This window comes from Ascaphus truei, chromosome 4 (assembly GCF_040206685.1).
Source record: "Ascaphus truei isolate aAscTru1 chromosome 4, aAscTru1.hap1, whole genome shotgun sequence".
Lineage (NCBI taxonomy): Eukaryota > Metazoa > Chordata > Amphibia > Anura > Ascaphidae > Ascaphus > Ascaphus truei.
This window is the reverse complement of record NC_134486.1, coordinates 339,004,563-339,021,789: the sequence shown is the minus strand read 5'-3', so window position 1 is coordinate 339,021,789 and position 17,227 is coordinate 339,004,563. Positions and strand designations below refer to the sequence as shown.

Below are 17,227 nucleotides of genomic sequence, written 5' to 3'. Positions count from 1 at the left end.
TTTCTAATTGCGATATAGTCTACTAACACTAAAATGCATCTTACTTTCTGTCGCTCTCGTTCAACGTTCAATTCTTCTCTTTTATGGTCCTGCGTTTCATACTCCTTGAGCTCAACTTCCACCGTGTCCAGCCACTTGCCGAGCTCCACATGAGTTGACTGGAACTGTGTTGCTAGGTGCAGCGCCTGCTCCAAATCTTTGGACACTTTTGAACTTAACTTTGTGATATCCGAATATCTCGATTTGATGCCATCCAACTTTTCTTGAATTACAACAATGTCATCCCCTAAAACAGTTAAAAAGAAATTAATAATTCTATTAGCCATGCACAGAGTTCATGTTAAAGAATGGGTTCAGTTTTGATGGAGGGTTTGGCTTTTCATTTCTGAAATTAGGGTTCCACTGCTGTAAATTCTTATTTTTATAAAGCTGTTCACTTCTGTAGGGTATTGTATTTGCTTAGAACAATTATTTAGTTAGTTTCCCTTATTTAACTAATTTACCTTCTAAACATATTTTAGGTAATGGGGAATTTCCTTTTAATGGGGCAAGTCACTTTATCTCTCTGTGCCTCAGGTACCAAAAACATAGATTGTAAGCGCCACGGGGCAGGGACCTGTGCCTGCAAAATGACTCTGTAAAGCGTTGCGTAAAACTAGCAGCGCTATACAAGAACATGCTATTATTATTATTATAACATGAGTTTAAAGTAGCAAATCTCCCTACAGTTTTTTTTTTTTTTTTAAGTATTACCAGAATTGGGGGTATACTGACTGATCTGTAGATAACATCCTCTGGGAACCGCCAAGTTCCTGAGTAATTTACATTTTTATTTGTGTCGGCTTTAAACAGTCATCAATAGAAAGCAGAAATGTCATGATATTGTGGTTCTCTATTGACCACCAAAGTGAGGTTGACCCTGGTGACCTTTTTATCTTAACGAGCATGTCTTTTTGCTAGGTTGTTAAACCCCATATGTGTCAGGGGACCATGGATCAGCTCCGAGGGACCTACTTGTTAAGATAACTTAAAAACATACATAAATAATAACAAAAAACGGGAGGGGGGGTAAATCGAGGAGTGCTTTTTTTCTGCTAGTAAGTGAGTTTCTTCTACTGACCAAAATGTCACCACCACTAGACTCAGCCAGGTATCAATCATAAGAGACATTAAGGTTGAGCGTCAGAATGGAAAGGTGGTATATTTGAGCCACCTCTCCTCTCTTTTCTTAGCTAGTAGAACATCTTCAAAGGGCCTTGATTTAGACACAAAAAACGTGCGAATAAATGTGGACTTCTTCCGTGTTCATAACCTATTGGTAATACTGTCATGTTATATTGGTAAAAAAAAGGTCATGGCACTTGGAAATTCAGCTCAATAAGTGAGAACACACATGTATCCACCCGTGAAATTTTTTAAAGTCTGGAAAATGTTCTTACAATTTCTCTGAGAATGAATAAAGATGTGCCACTCATGTGGTCTGGTGAAAAAAAGTATAAAAACATTGAATACATTTAATACCCTTTTCACACACGAGTCCCAGATCTTCACTGATTCTTGGATTGTCGGTGTGTAGCGGTTTCATAACCGTACCACTGTGGCAGCGCACCCGTGGCAAGGATTCTACATTACGTGAGTGCCACGCTTTGTGAACTGTTTACAATTTCTCTGAACAGTGTTTGCTTTTCCCCCCAAAAATAATGTAATTCAGTTTATTACGTTTATTGCCAAATCGCTCCTTGCCAGCAAGTTGATTGTAGAAAACGGGTTTCACTTGGATATAAGGCAGTGATAATTGCAGTACAATGCACCCAACATTTCAGTATCCAATCTTTAACAATATTTGCTTTAAGTCTGATTAACCAAAACAAAAACAAAAAAAACCCCATCTAACTTTAAACATAACAGTGTGATTAGTTTCATTAGGTCCTACGTGAGATCTTTCATTTAGAAGGTATCATGAACAGAAGCCAATTTGAAAGTGACTGAATTCAGAGACAATGATTTTACTATTAGACCGTAACAACTCTCGGGTGAGGTCAGTGTGACATATGGCACATTCTTTAGCAAAAACTGCAATTATTATTTGAAAACTGTGCTATTCTACTGGTTGTCTACACTGGGAAATTAAAATCATCACCATAGCAATATGAGTATACTCAGAAAAATAATGACAAGCAAAACCATCTTTCATTAAAGTTATTGTTTTTTTGTTTTTTCCAGTTTTTATATCCTAGTTTTGCTGTGTGCTGCTTCTCACTTTTACATGTGTCTAATTTCTTCATCCTATCGTTAATAATATTAATAATCCATGCCTATCTAACAGGATCATAGAAAGAATAAAATGTAAATTATAATTAAAAAAAAAAAATATTATATTTTTCTGAACAAATATAATAAATACATATAATAAACATATAATAGTGCTTTTTTTGTAGCTTGTACTTAAAGCAGCAGCCCCCCCGCCCCCCCTACTCGTTTTTTTTTTTTTTTTTTTTTACTCGTCATATGTTTGTTATAAGATGTGAACCAAACTATTTTCTGCTCCAGAACCAGCCCATTTCCTGGGACACTTACTGGTGAAGTTACTAGGTTTGAATCTCCTTCCAGGGGAAACAAAAATAGCTCCAAATCTCAGGCAAAAAGAAAGTTCTAACTGGCAGGTGATTTCTGTGCTATACATTGCAGAAAACTCCAGGGGGCAGAATATTGTCCTAACTAACGTACTATTTTACCTGGAAAAGTAAAAGTCTATGAGAAACAACAAGTGATTAACTAAGTAATTGCATCTTTACTGGTTGACATGTTGATTGGCTTCTTCAAAAATCAAGTCATTCAGGTCCCTTATTACTATACCACAGGGGTGGCCAACTCCAGTCCTCAAGGGCCACCAACAGGTCAGGTTATCAGGATATCCCTGCTTCAGCACAGGAGGCCCAATCAGTCAAGCTTGACCTGTTGGTGGCCCTTGAGGACCGGAGTTGGCCATCCCTGCTACACAATATCGAACATGTTTTGTCCTGACAACTATCATCTATAGACATGTCTCATACAAACAATTCCTCAATTCTATTCAGCTACATTTATTTAATCGATACATTGATTTTATTCAAATGTACCTCAACTAAATAAGTAGAGACTTGTACTCTACAGCAGGGGCGTGCAAACTTTTTTCTTTGCACCCCCCCTGCTTGCTCTCCCCTCTGCTCGTGCCCCCCCCCCCTACCTTTAATCCGGCATCGATGGCGTCATCATGGCAATGCGTTGTCATTTGACTCCACGTTGTCATGACAACGCATCACCAGAAGCCGCCGGAGAGCAGGTAAGAGGCATACAGAGGACTCGTGCACTCCCCGACATTTTATCTAAATGTGAAAAAGAGCGTGGGGCCTCTGTAAGCGCCCCCCCCCCCCCAGGACATTTTGCGTCTCCCGGGGGGAAAGCCCCCCAGTTTGCACACCCCTGCTCTACATTAGATGAAGAATCTGCTAAACATTGCGTCTCAAATTTTACTTAGCAGTGCTAATCATAAGACACCTTCTGTCACCAGTAGACACCTTATGGCTTGTAACTATGGGATCCCAGTTCTTTCCTTCTACAAAGCACGCTTAACAGAGCAATTAACTTTTACAGTGCTGACCTTTCTAGTTCAGGTGTCATAAAAATCATCTGCTGAATAAAGGACTCACCAGTTGTTTGCTTAAGTACCTCCAGCCCATTTTGTATGGCTCGGTCCACATTTTGTTTTCTAAGCACAATATCTTCTTGAAGAAGCTGCAGTACAAACAAAACATTGCTTTAGTCAAGGAAAATGATCTTAGATGACACAACTCAAATAAGGGCTGAGGCAGCAGTGAGCCATGAAGAGGTGAAATTCCCATTTCATATGCCAAACGACTGGACAGATATTAGGCTAACATTCTATTGTTGAGATCTGTTAATACTAAAATTAGCAGGAAATTATATTTAGCCAGTTATATGTAAGAAACCTACCAAGTCAGATTGCCACACATCCTAAGTTTTTTGTACTGTTATTTGGATATTTTTTTTATAATTTGTACATAAAAAGACAAACATGTAAAGCAATATATCTTCACTCAACACAATAATCTCCTTTGCCGAACCTCAATTTAAAGTCTACTCTTTGCTTAAAGCAAACAACAAATAAAATGACTGGTTTTCAGACATAATACATTTTATTCAATACATTGTTTATTATTTATTTTAAACACTGGTGTTTTAGAAGTTCAATTGTAACACCAGTTCATCATCAGATTTGGAATACACACTGATGCTCTCTATACAAAAGTATGATCTGTCTTACTTTTTGTTGGGCAATCTGCTGTAGAAGTTTCAATGACTGCGTTCCAATGGGCTCAGCGTTCGCCAGCTTTTTCTCAGTGATCGTGAGCCACTCAGACAAGGGTTCCAATGCGTCATGAAATGTTTCTGCTACTACCAGGATACCATCCAACTGACGATTTCTGCAAACAAACCACAATTGTTTTACAATATATTTACAACTGTAAAAAGTTTGCAATGTATGAAAATCTGTAGCTAAAAAAGTCGTTTATATGTTTAAAGAATAATGGATTCTCAACAAATTGATGTCATTTTAGTAGGTAATCAGGGCTATCTAAAAATAAATGTATGACAACTGTGGTTTATATTCACAGCCATTTCATGTGACAGAGGATACTTAATGTCAACATCCAAGATCGTTGGAAATCACAAGAGAAAGGCACTTGATGGAGGCCCCTAAATGAGCCATGAAAATATTACTTTACATCAGAATTGCAGTACGTGCTCAGAAGGATGGTCAACGGTGCATTTCAAAATGAAGAATATGATCAGCATGGAAAAGGGAGAGTGCAGAACATGTTAAATATATGTATTATTTTTTATATAGTCAGTGATACACACGGCTCAATGACGCTCAAAACTCATTTTCCACAACTAGAGTAGAACTACAGTACCACAGAATTAGATTTGAACTCCTGTTCATGTACACTGCAAATACAAGTAGTGTCCCCAGTATTATCACTGTAGTTTGTTCTTTGAGCACCATAGCTTTTTTTTATTGCTTAACTCAGGAAAACATTTAAGCCATTAACCACCACTCATCTTGAATTCAACATTATTTCCTATACAAAAGACATTTCCATGATGAAATCACTAAAAAAATCTCGTGAACTCATTTTTCCTAAAACAATAAAATATCCGACTTATTATCCTTCCAAATTACAAGGCATAGATTTTATGAGTGTACTTAAAATATTTCTGCATTCTTCTGTTTAAACCCTAATGGGGCCTGAGACACACTACTTTGCCTCAGCTCTGATAGGATGGAAAGTCCCAAACATCCTGAAGAACAAAGTCCCACCTAGTTGTACTGAAGGACATGGCTTCCTTGTTAAAGAGCTGTGTTGTAATTGCATTGAGGGAATCTGGTGACATCATCAATACAGAGAGAGAAGCCAGAGCCCCAAGATGCAATTACAGATTTAAATAAACAGTTTGGGCGGATTCTGTGTATTAATAAACCAGGAAAAGCCTTTCTTGGCTCTGGTACCGTGTAGTTGAATTCCTTCGGCCCTTATGAACCCGTCTGTTTCCCCCCCACCCCCCTCTTTAGGAGAACCACTTTTTGCTACCACTACAGCAATACATTTATCTACTATGCCGAGTATTCTACATTCAGACATAGACAAAACATCTTTACTTTTCTTCCTGTCACCCCGCAAAGAGGCCGCAATATTAAAAACAAAGAACGTACAGTATTTTGTATACTGAGTGCAGAGGATGGCTATGGATGATAATACGCATGCTGTAGGTAGCAGACACCAGATGGATTTGATTTGTCGTTTAATCCTACAGGTCTGTTTAAAAAAAGGTTCTTGTCCCCGGAATGTTTACTTTTACGCCTGATGCTTTCATCCCTGCATTATCTCTGTATTTCTTTTGCTTTTACATTGCTCCTATATTGCGTCTTTACAGCTCTGTGCACATGGACTAGTTTATACTGTACATTAGTCAAGTACAGTAATAGTAACACAAGTTATCACTTGTGCATTTTCTTGGTCATCAGAACAATAGTATAAAAACAGCACAACATTAATTCCATCTAAACATGCTCTGAAATTGTTATTACCTCTAGGTACCTAAAACATAAGATGTCCTACAATGCATACAAGCTAGCTAATAATTACATGGAAAATGTATCATCGTTTCACTTATGCCAGATAAATATTCTCTCATCCCAATGCATACCTATGATAAACGAGTACATCACCCTCATTGTAATCCCCAAACTCTCAACCATATAATGGTTTGTTTTACCGATGCTCCAACTGCAGCTCTACCGTCTCTGCTAAGAATACATCATTCTAAACTGCACTATAGGGAGGTTTTACTAAGCTCCGACATAGGTTATCACACAGCGATCCTGCATTAACTGCCATTCAAATCAAAGATACTGTGGTTACCGCAGGATCACGGTGCGATAACTCATGTAACTCTGAGCCGCTAATATGTAATTTTGCTGTAAATTTGTTCAATTAAATCGATTTACAAAACTCTACACCTATTGAAGTTTTAAAAAATATTTGTCTCTATACTGCATTAAATAAAAACACAATACATTTTGTGAGACAGTTTAAAAAAAGTAATTTTGAATAAATGGGTACTTAAGGATGGGAAATTACAACAAAATATGTTTTTCATTTACTCAGACACTCATTCATAATTAGGGCTTTCTTTTCCCTTACTTTCCCATTACACTACTTTGCTACCATTGAGAAACAATACAGTGTGTTACAATCCCCTACAATGGAGTTAATCTATTTTGTAGTGGCCAGGACACATAGGAGGAAAATAACATAAGCTCTAAAACCTTATCTCCGCTTTCTTCAGCAATTCATCCCATCTATTGTCCAGGACACTCAGTTGCTTCAATATCTTCTCCTTATCTGCCTGTTCAGCAGACTTAGCAATTTTTTCTCCTTCTCGCTTTATAACATGAACAGTAGGTTTACGGTCATCCAGCAACCTCTGAAGTAGCTGGAAACAATACAATAAAAACATGGAATACCATACTGGATTTTTTTTTTACTGAGGTTGACACAGATGGCACACTGTGGCTCCTGCAGCTTAGTTCAAGAGTTTCACACTACAGACCCTTCAACCGCTGAAAATGCTAAAAAGAAATATACATTGCTGATGCTGCAAAATGTAAGCATTTTACTAGAGATGTGCAACATATCAAAATTTGGCTTAATCATTTTTTTTTCTGCAAACTCTCAAAAAAGTGTAAAAATGTATGACTGGGGCAGTCATATTTTGTATACTGTAGGTCCCACTTTATTTTTTATTTAAAAAAATGTTTTACCGGGAAGTGATACATTGATAGTTACCTCTCGTTTTTAAGTATGTTCTGGGAATAGAGTTAAGATGACAAATACATGGTTACATTAAATGATCAGAGGTTATACATTATATTTTTAGACAGATTAGAGATAATATATGATTATGGGCATACTTAGATACATACCTCCAAATAAAGTCACTTATACTCCACATAGTGAGATACCTGTGAATATACCTGAGAAGATACCGAGAAGTATAAATATACAAATATGCTTATTTCCCAGGTACCTTCAGTGTGTTCACAGGTATGTCTCTGTGTGGAATTTAAGTGACTCTCTCGCCAAAAATAGGTAAATTGCCGCTGGTTTATGAACGCAATATTCTGTGAAAGCTGTAGTATTTATCTAGTAAACTAGGAGTAGTAAAAATAACACATATATATATATATATATATATATATATATATATATATATATATATATATATATATATATACACAGTGGTCGACAAATCACCAAAAAATCTACTCGCCGAACAAAAAAATCTACTCGCCACCTAGTACCACATGTGTGCTGCTTGGGCCAATAGGAGCTCGCCACGATGTTAAATCCACTCGCCCGGGGCGTGCAAATGTATAGGTTTGTCAAACACTGTATATATATATATATATATATATATATGTGTATATATATATATATATATATATATATATATATATATATATATATATATATATATATACATACATATATATATATATACACACACATACATATTTGTATTTTCAAGCTGCTGGCATTTCATTATGACAATGAGGTGTGCAGGACCACAGGTGGGTATTACTGACATACTGAAAAGTCATTATTTTACATACCTTTTGTTCCTGAATCTGGGCCTTTACCACTTTGAACTCTGCAGAAGGGGGCTTCTGATTTGCTACAAGATCTTCTGTGTCTGTGAGCCAGCTCAGAAGAGATTCAAGAGCATCCTGAAATCTTCCACAGTGGAGAAGGGCTTCCTGCAACTGAGCTGCCCGTTGAGCAACCTAAAAATGAAGTTTGTTACAGCAGTTGTCAGCCATTCACTGAAAACAGACTACTGTAGTGCCGACGAGTATTCTAAAAAAAATCTGGGGCAATCACCAACAAGACCCAGGTACATGCTGGGTACATGATGCAACATTTCAATGAAATTTCTGCAGACAGACTAATGGCCCATCGGATTAACAGCGGGGGTCCCTAGCAGTCCCATTCAAACTGAATGTTACTGCCAGGGACCCCTGCGGTGTTAATCCGATGGGCCATTAGTCTCTGCAGAAATGTCACTGAAATGTTGCAGCATGTACCCAGCATGTACCTGGATCCTATTGGTGATAGCCCCAAGGCAAGTTTTAGAATACTCGTCGGCACACCTGTAAGCAACACAAAGACCCCAGTCTGAATATGAGGTGAGAATGTATCTAAATATATTCTTTACTATTTGCTGTCACAGTATCTTGACCATTGATTTGATCACTGTTAACAAAACCTTAAATCGGGCTGAAGTAGTGGCTCAGTGAGTAAAGGCATCGACACTAACAATAATGACACTGACTTTGAACCTATAAGTAATACATTGAGATTATGTTTTTGCAGGGAAAAATGTAGAAGATAAATGGGCAGTCTTTAAAACATTGTTAGAAAAGCACACTTATCAAAGTATACCCTTGGGTAATAAGTATAAAATAAATAAGTCAAAACCAATGTGACTAAATAAACAGGTAGGGGAGGAAATGGACAAGAAGAGGAAGGCGTTTAGATTCTTTAAGTCAGAAGGGACGGAGGCATCGTATCAGATTTATAAGGAATGTAACAAAAATTGCAAAAAGGGCAATAAAATTAGCAAAAATGTAATATGTAAAAAGGATTGCAATAGAAAGTAAGATCAACCCTAAAAAGATATTTAAGTACCTTAATAATAAAAAAATGAGAACAGAAAATATAGGACACTTTACTTGTGAGATGAGCAGGCAGATTATTGGAGATAAGGAAAACACAGAGGTATTAAACAAATTCTTTGCCTCTGTGTTTATCAGGGAAGAATCAATTTCAATAGTAATGCTCCAGGCGGAAGCCACAACCTCCATATTAATGAACAATTGGTTAACTGAGGAAGAAGTTCATAGGCGCTCGAAAAAAAAAAGTAAATAAGGCACCTGGCCCCGATGGCATACATCCAAGAGTTCTCAAGGAGTTAAGTTCAGTAATAGCCAAACCATTACATTTAATATTCAATTACTCCATTTCCACAGGCTCAATACCACAAGACTGGCGTTAAGCAGATGTAGTGCCTATATTTAAAAAGGCAGCTAGATCACAACCGAGGAATTACAGGCCTGTAAGTCTGATTTCAATAGTGGGGTAACTACTTGACTGTTTAATACGGGATAATATTCAGGAATACCTTATGGAAAACAACATCATTAGTGATAGTCAGGATGGATTTATGAAGGATAGATTATGCCAAACTAACCTTATTTGTTTCTTTGAGGAGGTAAGTAGGAATTTAGATCAGGGTAATGCAGCTGATGTGGTCTACTTAGATTTTGCAAAGGCTTTTGATACAGTTCCACACTCGAGGTTGGTGTACAAAATAAAGCAAATTGGACTCAGTAAAAATATATGCACCTGGATTGAAAACTGGTTGAGGATAGACAACAGAGGGTTGTCATAAATGGAAATTTTTCAGGTTGGGCTTAGGTCGTGAGTGGAGTACCTCATGGATTGGTACTGGGTCTCCTGCTTTTTAACTTGTTTATTAATGCTCTTGAGGTTGGCATCGAGAGCAAAGTCTCCATCTTTGCTAATGATACTAAATTGTGTAAGGTACAGTAGTAGAATCAGAGCAGGATGTACTGTAATTTCTCTCCAGAAGGACTTGGAGAGACAGGAAACTTGGGCAGGTAAATGGCAGATGAGGTTTAATACAGATAAATGTAAGGTTATGCATTTGGGAAGCAAGAATAAACAGGCGACTTACAAATTAAATGGGGATACATTGGGGGAATCCTTGATGAAGAAGGATTTAGGAGTGCTTGTAGATAGCTGGCTTAGCATTAGCGCCAAAAGTAATGCAGTAGCTGCAAAGGCAAACAAGATCTTATCTTGCATTAAATGGACAATGGATGGAAGGGAAGTAAACATAATTATGCCCCTTTACAAAGCATTAGTAAGACCACACTTTGAATATGGAGTACAATTTTGGGCACCACTCCTTAGAAAAGACATTATGGAACTAGAGAGAGTGCACAGAAGAGCCACCAAATTAATAAAGGGGATGGACAATCTAATTTATGAGGAGAGACTAGCTAAATTAGATTTATTTACATTAGAAAAGAGGCGTTTAATAAGGGATATGATAACTATATACAAATATATTCGGGGACAGTACAAGGAGCTTTCAAAAGAACTATTCATCCCAAGGGCAGTACAAAGGACTCGGGGCCATCCCTTAAGGTTAGTGGAAAGGAGATTTCACCAGCAACAAATGAAAGGGTTCTTTACAGTAAGGGCAGTTAAAATGTGGCATTCATTACCCATGGAGACTGTGAGGGCAGATACAATAGATTTATTCAAAAAAGTAAAGTAAAAAGTAAAGGTATACAGGGATATACCAAATAAGTAAACAAGGGAAGGATGTTGATCCAGGGATTAATCCGATTGCCAATTCTTGGAGTCAGGAAGGAATTTATTTTTCCCCTTATGAGATATCATTGGATGACATGACACTGGTTTTTTTGTTTGCCTTCCTCTGGATCAATAAGTAAGTATAAATATAGGATAAAGTATCTGTTGTCTAAATTTAGCATAGGTTGAACTTGACGGACGTATGTCTTTTTTAAACCTCGTCTACTATGTAACTATGTAACCAGGAGACCACGGTTTAGATCATAGTGTCAACTCCTTGTGACCTTGGGCAAGTCACCATATCTCTCTATGCCTCAAATTAGATGTTAAACTCCATGGGGCAGGGAATTATTGTGCTTTCAAAATGCTATACATAGCACTATAAAATAATATTATTAGAATTAACACCACAGCTACATCTATACCACATGTGCCGATACAATCTGTATACACATGTTTTTGTAACTTACATAACAAACTGTGTCAGATTTGAAGATATGCTAAATTGCTTATCCAACTCATAACAAATGTAAAAAAAAGGGGGTTGGGGGGGGAGGGGAAAGGTGATTTAAACACAACAATACAAAATGCCACACATGGAGATTTGATGTTTGAACAAGCCCTATGTTTGGAAAATGCCCAGACATGAAAGAGAAAATGTAGCACATCAGTAAGGCCTCGGTCCCGCTGCGCTCGTTGGCGTGGGCGGCGGGTCGCGAGTTCCCCACCAGCAGGGGAATCCTCGCGAGCCGGTCCCGGTCCCCCCTGGCTGCACAGCTGACTACACGCTGTAGCGCGTCAGCCGCTGGAGACACCAGAGAATGGTGTTTCCTAGCGTTGACGCGTGACGTGTGTGGCTGTGAGCCAATGGGGAGGGGAGGCTTCGGGAGGAGGAGAGGCTTCGGGGAGCGGGGAGGAGTGTGGAGTGAAAGCAGGTGAGTGCCTTTCTCTGTGTGTGTGTCTGAGTGCGTGCCTGTCTGTGTGTGTGTGCCCGAGTGCGTGAGTGCCTGCCTCTGTCTGTGTGTGTGTATGAGTGCCTGCCTGTGTGTGCGTGTGCGCGTGTATGAATGAGTGCGTGAGTGCCTGCCTGTGTGTGCGCGCGTGTGTGTGTATGAGTGCGTGAGTGCCTGCCTGTGTGTGTGCGTGTGCGCGTGTATGAATGAGTGCCTGCGTGTGTGTGTGTTTAAACTTACCTTCCAGCTCCAGCCCGAGTCCGTGGAGGGAGGGGGGGGAGAGTAGCGGGTCCCTCCGCTCAAGCCACGCCCCCCCTCCCTGTCAAACCGCCCACCTCCCGCCCACCTCCCGATCAAACCTCCCACCTCCCGCCCACCTCCCGATCAAACCTCCCACCTCCCGCCCACCTCCCGCTCCGGCTCCCGCTCCCTACAGACCGCAGATCGCGGTCTGTGTATCTCAGCGCACCGCCTGTCAGCAGCGCAGGTGCGCTGACTCTGGGAGCGGGGCCTTAGCCTAAAGGGTAGGAACAAAGGAGACTGAGGAAAAACAAAGCCCACAGAATAAAACGTTGTGGAAAAAAGCTGTGTGTATAAGCACCTTTTTATTCAGAGTATTCCATCTTGTGTTCACTTCCTCAAGTTCATGTTCCAAGCTCTGGGTGCTGACATTTTTACCAGCACTTTGAATAAGCCCTTGACCTAACCAGTTCACCTCCTGCAACCGAACTTGTAGTGGTTCAATCTCTTCTTTCTGGAACGCCTGCATATAAAATAACCAACATCATTTATTTAAAAAAAAACATCAAACGTATTGAAGAAATCCAGGGAGAGAATGGAGGGATGGGGGTAGGAAGGAAAGCGAATGGAGGGGAGGAGGGGGGGAGGAGAGTGAATAGGGGAGAAAGAAAGGGGGAGAGGAAATGGGGGAAGGGGGAGAAAGAATGAGGGAAAGGGGGGGAGAGAATGAGGAGAGAGAAAAGAGGAGGGGGAGATAGAATGAGGGTAGGGGGAGGCGAGAGAATAGGGGAGAAAGAAATGGGGAGAGGAGGAGACATAGGGGAGGGGGAGAAAGAACGAGGGGAAATAATGTTGGGAGAGAGGGGTGAGAGAATGGGGGGAGGAGGGAGAGCGAATTGGAGGTGTGGGGAGGGAGAGAGAGAGAAGGTGGGAGGGGGATAGAGAAGGGCCGGGAACGGGGATATAGAGAGAATGGAGGGACAGTGATAGAGCATGTTTGAGAGGAGAGGGGGGGAGAGTGGGAAAGAGTGGAGGGTGGGGGTTGGGGGGGCAGTTCATTTTGTTCCTAGTAGAGATCAACCATTAATACAATTACCTTTAAATAACAATGCAATGCAGCCTGCCAGAAAACTATGAGGTTTTTTTTTTTAACAAACCTAACCAAGCTAATAGCAAAGATGTGTATGCTTTCAGTTGATAGGCTATGAATTACACATTTCATTTTTAGGGACTTCTGATTTGGGAAATGTTTGTCAATCACGTCCTTATCAGATAGCCGATAAAGATAAAAGGAGGATGCAACGCGCACACTTCTGGGAGTACAAGCATTGCTGAACAGAGGAAATCCAGCCCTTCCCAAGTCTGTGTGTTCCAGAAGACACAATATTTTAGTGGGCTTTCACACAGAATACTCACACTTTGCGTAAATATCATAGGCAATAATAAACAGAGGGGGTTGTAGTTATAAGAGCCCATCGGGGTTACCCGACGATAACGAAGGCAGGAAGGCACTGGGTAGTGACGTCACACGCCGGGAGGTCGGGGAGATAAGCGGAGCGGTGAAGTGGGGGGTTCCCGGCAGCAATCAGAGAGCTGCTGGCTAACAGCAATGCAGCATCTGAGTGCCCCAGAACGACTCTGTGGACTCTTACTGTATAACTACAACTCCCTCTGTTTATTATTGCCTATGATATTTACGCAAAGTGTGAGTCTGTTTTCTTGTCTTGAGGACACATCCACATGCAGCATTTGGGGAATACAGCCATACCTGATTATACACAGACCTGGGATCTTATAGAGATATTAACTGCAAGAAGACAACCTTTGATGAGCTTTATGTTCTTTTCTCTAGTAAGTGGGCTGGCATATGAGCCAAGTTCAGTGTCATATCCTCATTATCTAGATACACTCTGTACACCAGGCATGTCAAACTCGCGGCCCACGGGCCGCATGCGGCCCACACCGAGTATCTGTGCGGCCCACCCAGTGTGTCCCGGTTACGGCGGCGGTGAGGAGGATGCGGCAGCTGGTAAATATTCTCTGTGTGAGTGAATGCTGCCAGGGGATTGGATGAAGGGCCGCATGGGTTTGAAAGAAGGAGGCAGGACTTAGAATGCCGGCCGGGATGCAGGGGATTGGTCGCAGGCAGGTCAGAGGAAGCCGGGGGCGGGGCTTCCGCTTTGTGCAGAGCACACGGTGAGTGTGTCTCTGCCTTCCCGCTCCTCTGCCTGCTGCGCGATGTCCCCCGCTGGGCGGGCAGCCACAGGGACCCGAGGTAGAGGCGCTCACCCCCCTTGCTGCTGACCCCCCTTGCTGCTGACCCCCCTTTGCCGCTAACCCCTCTTTGCCGCTGACCCCCTTGCCGCTAACCCGCCTTTGGTGCTGACCCCACGTGTGCTCCGCTCCGAGCTCCTTGCCGCCGGGTCTGGCAGCGGGGAAACCACCTCTCACTGCCCCCTGTGTGCTCCGCTCCGAGCTCCCGCGGCGGGTCTGGCAGCGGGGAAACCACCTCTCACTGCCCCACGTGTGCTCCGCTCCGAGCTCCCGCGGCGGGTCTGGCAGCGGGGAAACCACCTCTCACTGCCCCCTGTGTGCTCCACTCCGAGCTCCCGCGGCGGGTCCCCTTGCCGCTAACACCCTTTGCCGCTGACCCCCCTTGCCGCTCACCCCCTTTCTGCGCCCCCCCCCCCTTGCCGCTCACCCCTTTCTGCGCCCCCCCCCCCTCCTTGCACCCTTGGCGCTTTCTATGCCCCCCCCCCATCCATCCATCCGTCCGTCGCTGTTTGTGTGTGTGTGGCGGGGGGGGGGGGGAGTGTGTGTGTGTGGGGGGGGGGAGTGTGTGTATGTGGGGGGTGGGGAAGTGTGTGTATGTGGGGGGTGGGGGAGTGTGTGTATGTGGGGGGGGGGAGTGTGTGTATGTGGGTGGGGGGTGTGTATGTGGGGGGGAGTGTGTGTATGTGGGGGGGGGAGTGTGTGTATGTGGGGGGGGGAGTGTGTGTATGTGGGGGGGGAGTGTGTGTATGTGGGGGGGGGAGGGTGTGTATGTGGGGGGGGTGTGTATGTGGGGGGGAGTGTGTGTATGTGGGGGGGGAGTGTGTGTATGTGGGGGGGTGGGGGAGTGTGTGTATGTGGGGGGGGGGGAGTGTGTGTATGTGGGGGGAAGTGTGTGTATGTGGGGGGGGGGGAGTGTGTGTATGTGGGGGGGGGGGAGTGTGTGTATGTGGGGGGGGGGGAGTGTGTGTATGTGGGGGGGGAGTGTGTGTATGGGGGGGGGAGTGTGTGTATGTGGGGGGGGGGAGTGTGTGTATGTGGGGGGGGGGAGTGTGTATGTGGGGGGGGGGAGTGTGTGTATGTGGGGGGGGAGTGTGTGTATGTGGGGGGGGAGTGTGTGTATGTGGGGGGGTGGCGGAGTGTGTGTATGTGGGGGGTGGGGGAGTGTGTGTATGTGGGGGGTGGGGGAGTGTGTGTATGTGGGGGGTGGGGGAGTGTGTGTATGTGGGGGGTGGGAGAGTGGGGGGAGTGTGTGTATGTGGGGGAGTGTGTGTATGTGGGGGGGGAGTGTGTGTATGGGGGGGGGAGTGTGTGTATGTGGGGGGGGGAGTGTGTGTATGTGGGGGGGGAGTGTGTATGTGGGGGGGGAGTGTGTGTATGTGGGGGGGGGAGTGTGTGTATGTGGGGGGGGGGAGTGTGTGTATGTGGGGGGTGGCGGAGTGTGTGTATGTGGGGGGTGGGGGAGTGTGTGTATGTGGGGGGTGGGGGAGTGTGTGTATGTGGGGGGTGGGGGAGTGTGTGTATGTGGGGGGTGGGAGAGTGGGGGGAGTGTGTGTATGTGGGGGAGTGTGTGTATGTGGGGGGGGGAGTGTCTCTCCCCCACCCTCTCTCTCTCTCCCCCACCCTCTCTCTCTCTCCCCCACCCTCTCTCTCTCCCTCTCTCCCTCTCCCCCACCTTCTCTCTCTCCCTCTCCCCCACCTTCTCTCTCTCTCCCCCACCTTCTCTCTCTCTCCCCCACCTTCTCTCTCTCCCCCACCTTCTCTCTCTCCCCCACCTTCTCTCTCTCTCCCCCACCTTCTCTCTCTCCCCCACCTTCTCTCTCTCTCTCCCCCACCCTCTCTCTCTCTCCCCCACCCTCTCTCTCTCTCCCACCCTCTCTCTCTCCCCCACCCTCTCGCTCCCTCTCTCTCCCACCCTCTCTCTCTCTCTCCCACCCTCTCTCTCTCCCCCACCCTCTCTCTCTCCCACCCTCTCTCTCTTTCCCCCACTCTCTCTCTCCCCCACCCTCTCTCTCTCTCTCCCCCACCCTCTCTCTCTCTCTCTCTCTCTCTCCCCCACCCTCTCTCTCTCTCTCCCCCACCCTCTCTCTCTCCCCCCCACCCTCTCTCTCTCTCTCTCTCTCCCCCCCACCCTCTCTCTCTCTCCCCCACCCTCTCTCTCTCTCTCTCTCCCCCACCCTCTCTTTCTCCACCCTCTCTCTCTCTCTCCCACCCTCTCTCTCTCTCTCTCTCTCTCCCCCACACATCTGTCTGTCACCCTCTGTCTGTCACCCTCACCCACTCTCTCTGTTTTATCTTAACTGCACTATACCTACACCGAAATAACCTATTCTGCTTTCTTCCAGATCTGACTCAAGTTTCACATGGGAGACATCGGAAGACAGGTAGGGAACACCTCCTCTCCAGTATAGTACCTTGAGGGACTGCGGATCAGGTAAGATCCCAGGCGGGATTTCTGCTTTGGAAATTGTTAAGAGGGGGCATCCTGACACTGGTTAATGGGTTCAGAAGTCATTCACGTCTGGCTTTTTTTTTGGTTCGGTTAGTGAGGTACACACACACACACACACACACACACACACACATTACTTTTCGAAATAAACCTACGTTTCTATGAAAATTTAAGTTTGTTTTTTTTTGCGGCCCACCTAGACTTAAACCTTGTTTATTTGGCCCTTGTTGGCATTTGAGTTTGACATGCTTGGTGTACACTATATTGTGTTTTTCTCTATT

General features: G+C 43.7%; 1 protein-coding gene across 28 annotated transcripts in view; it reads right to left on the bottom strand.

Annotated features, from left to right (window-relative positions):
- DST (dystonin) overlaps positions 1-17,227 on the bottom strand; it is a 535,648-nt gene that overhangs the window by 66,526 nt on the left and 451,895 nt on the right. For all 28 annotated transcript variants that reach the window (XM_075598122.1, XM_075598131.1, XM_075598128.1 and 25 more), the window contains 6 exons: positions 12,585-12,746; positions 8,240-8,410; positions 6,893-7,059; positions 4,325-4,484; positions 3,690-3,774; positions 45-286 (listed from right to left, as the gene is read on the bottom strand). In XM_075598122.1, the coding sequence (XP_075454237.1) occupies positions 45-286; positions 3,690-3,774; positions 4,325-4,484; positions 6,893-7,059; positions 8,240-8,410; positions 12,585-12,746 (987 nt within the window). The remainder of the gene's footprint in view (positions 1-44; positions 287-3,689; positions 3,775-4,324; positions 4,485-6,892; positions 7,060-8,239; positions 8,411-12,584; positions 12,747-17,227) is intronic.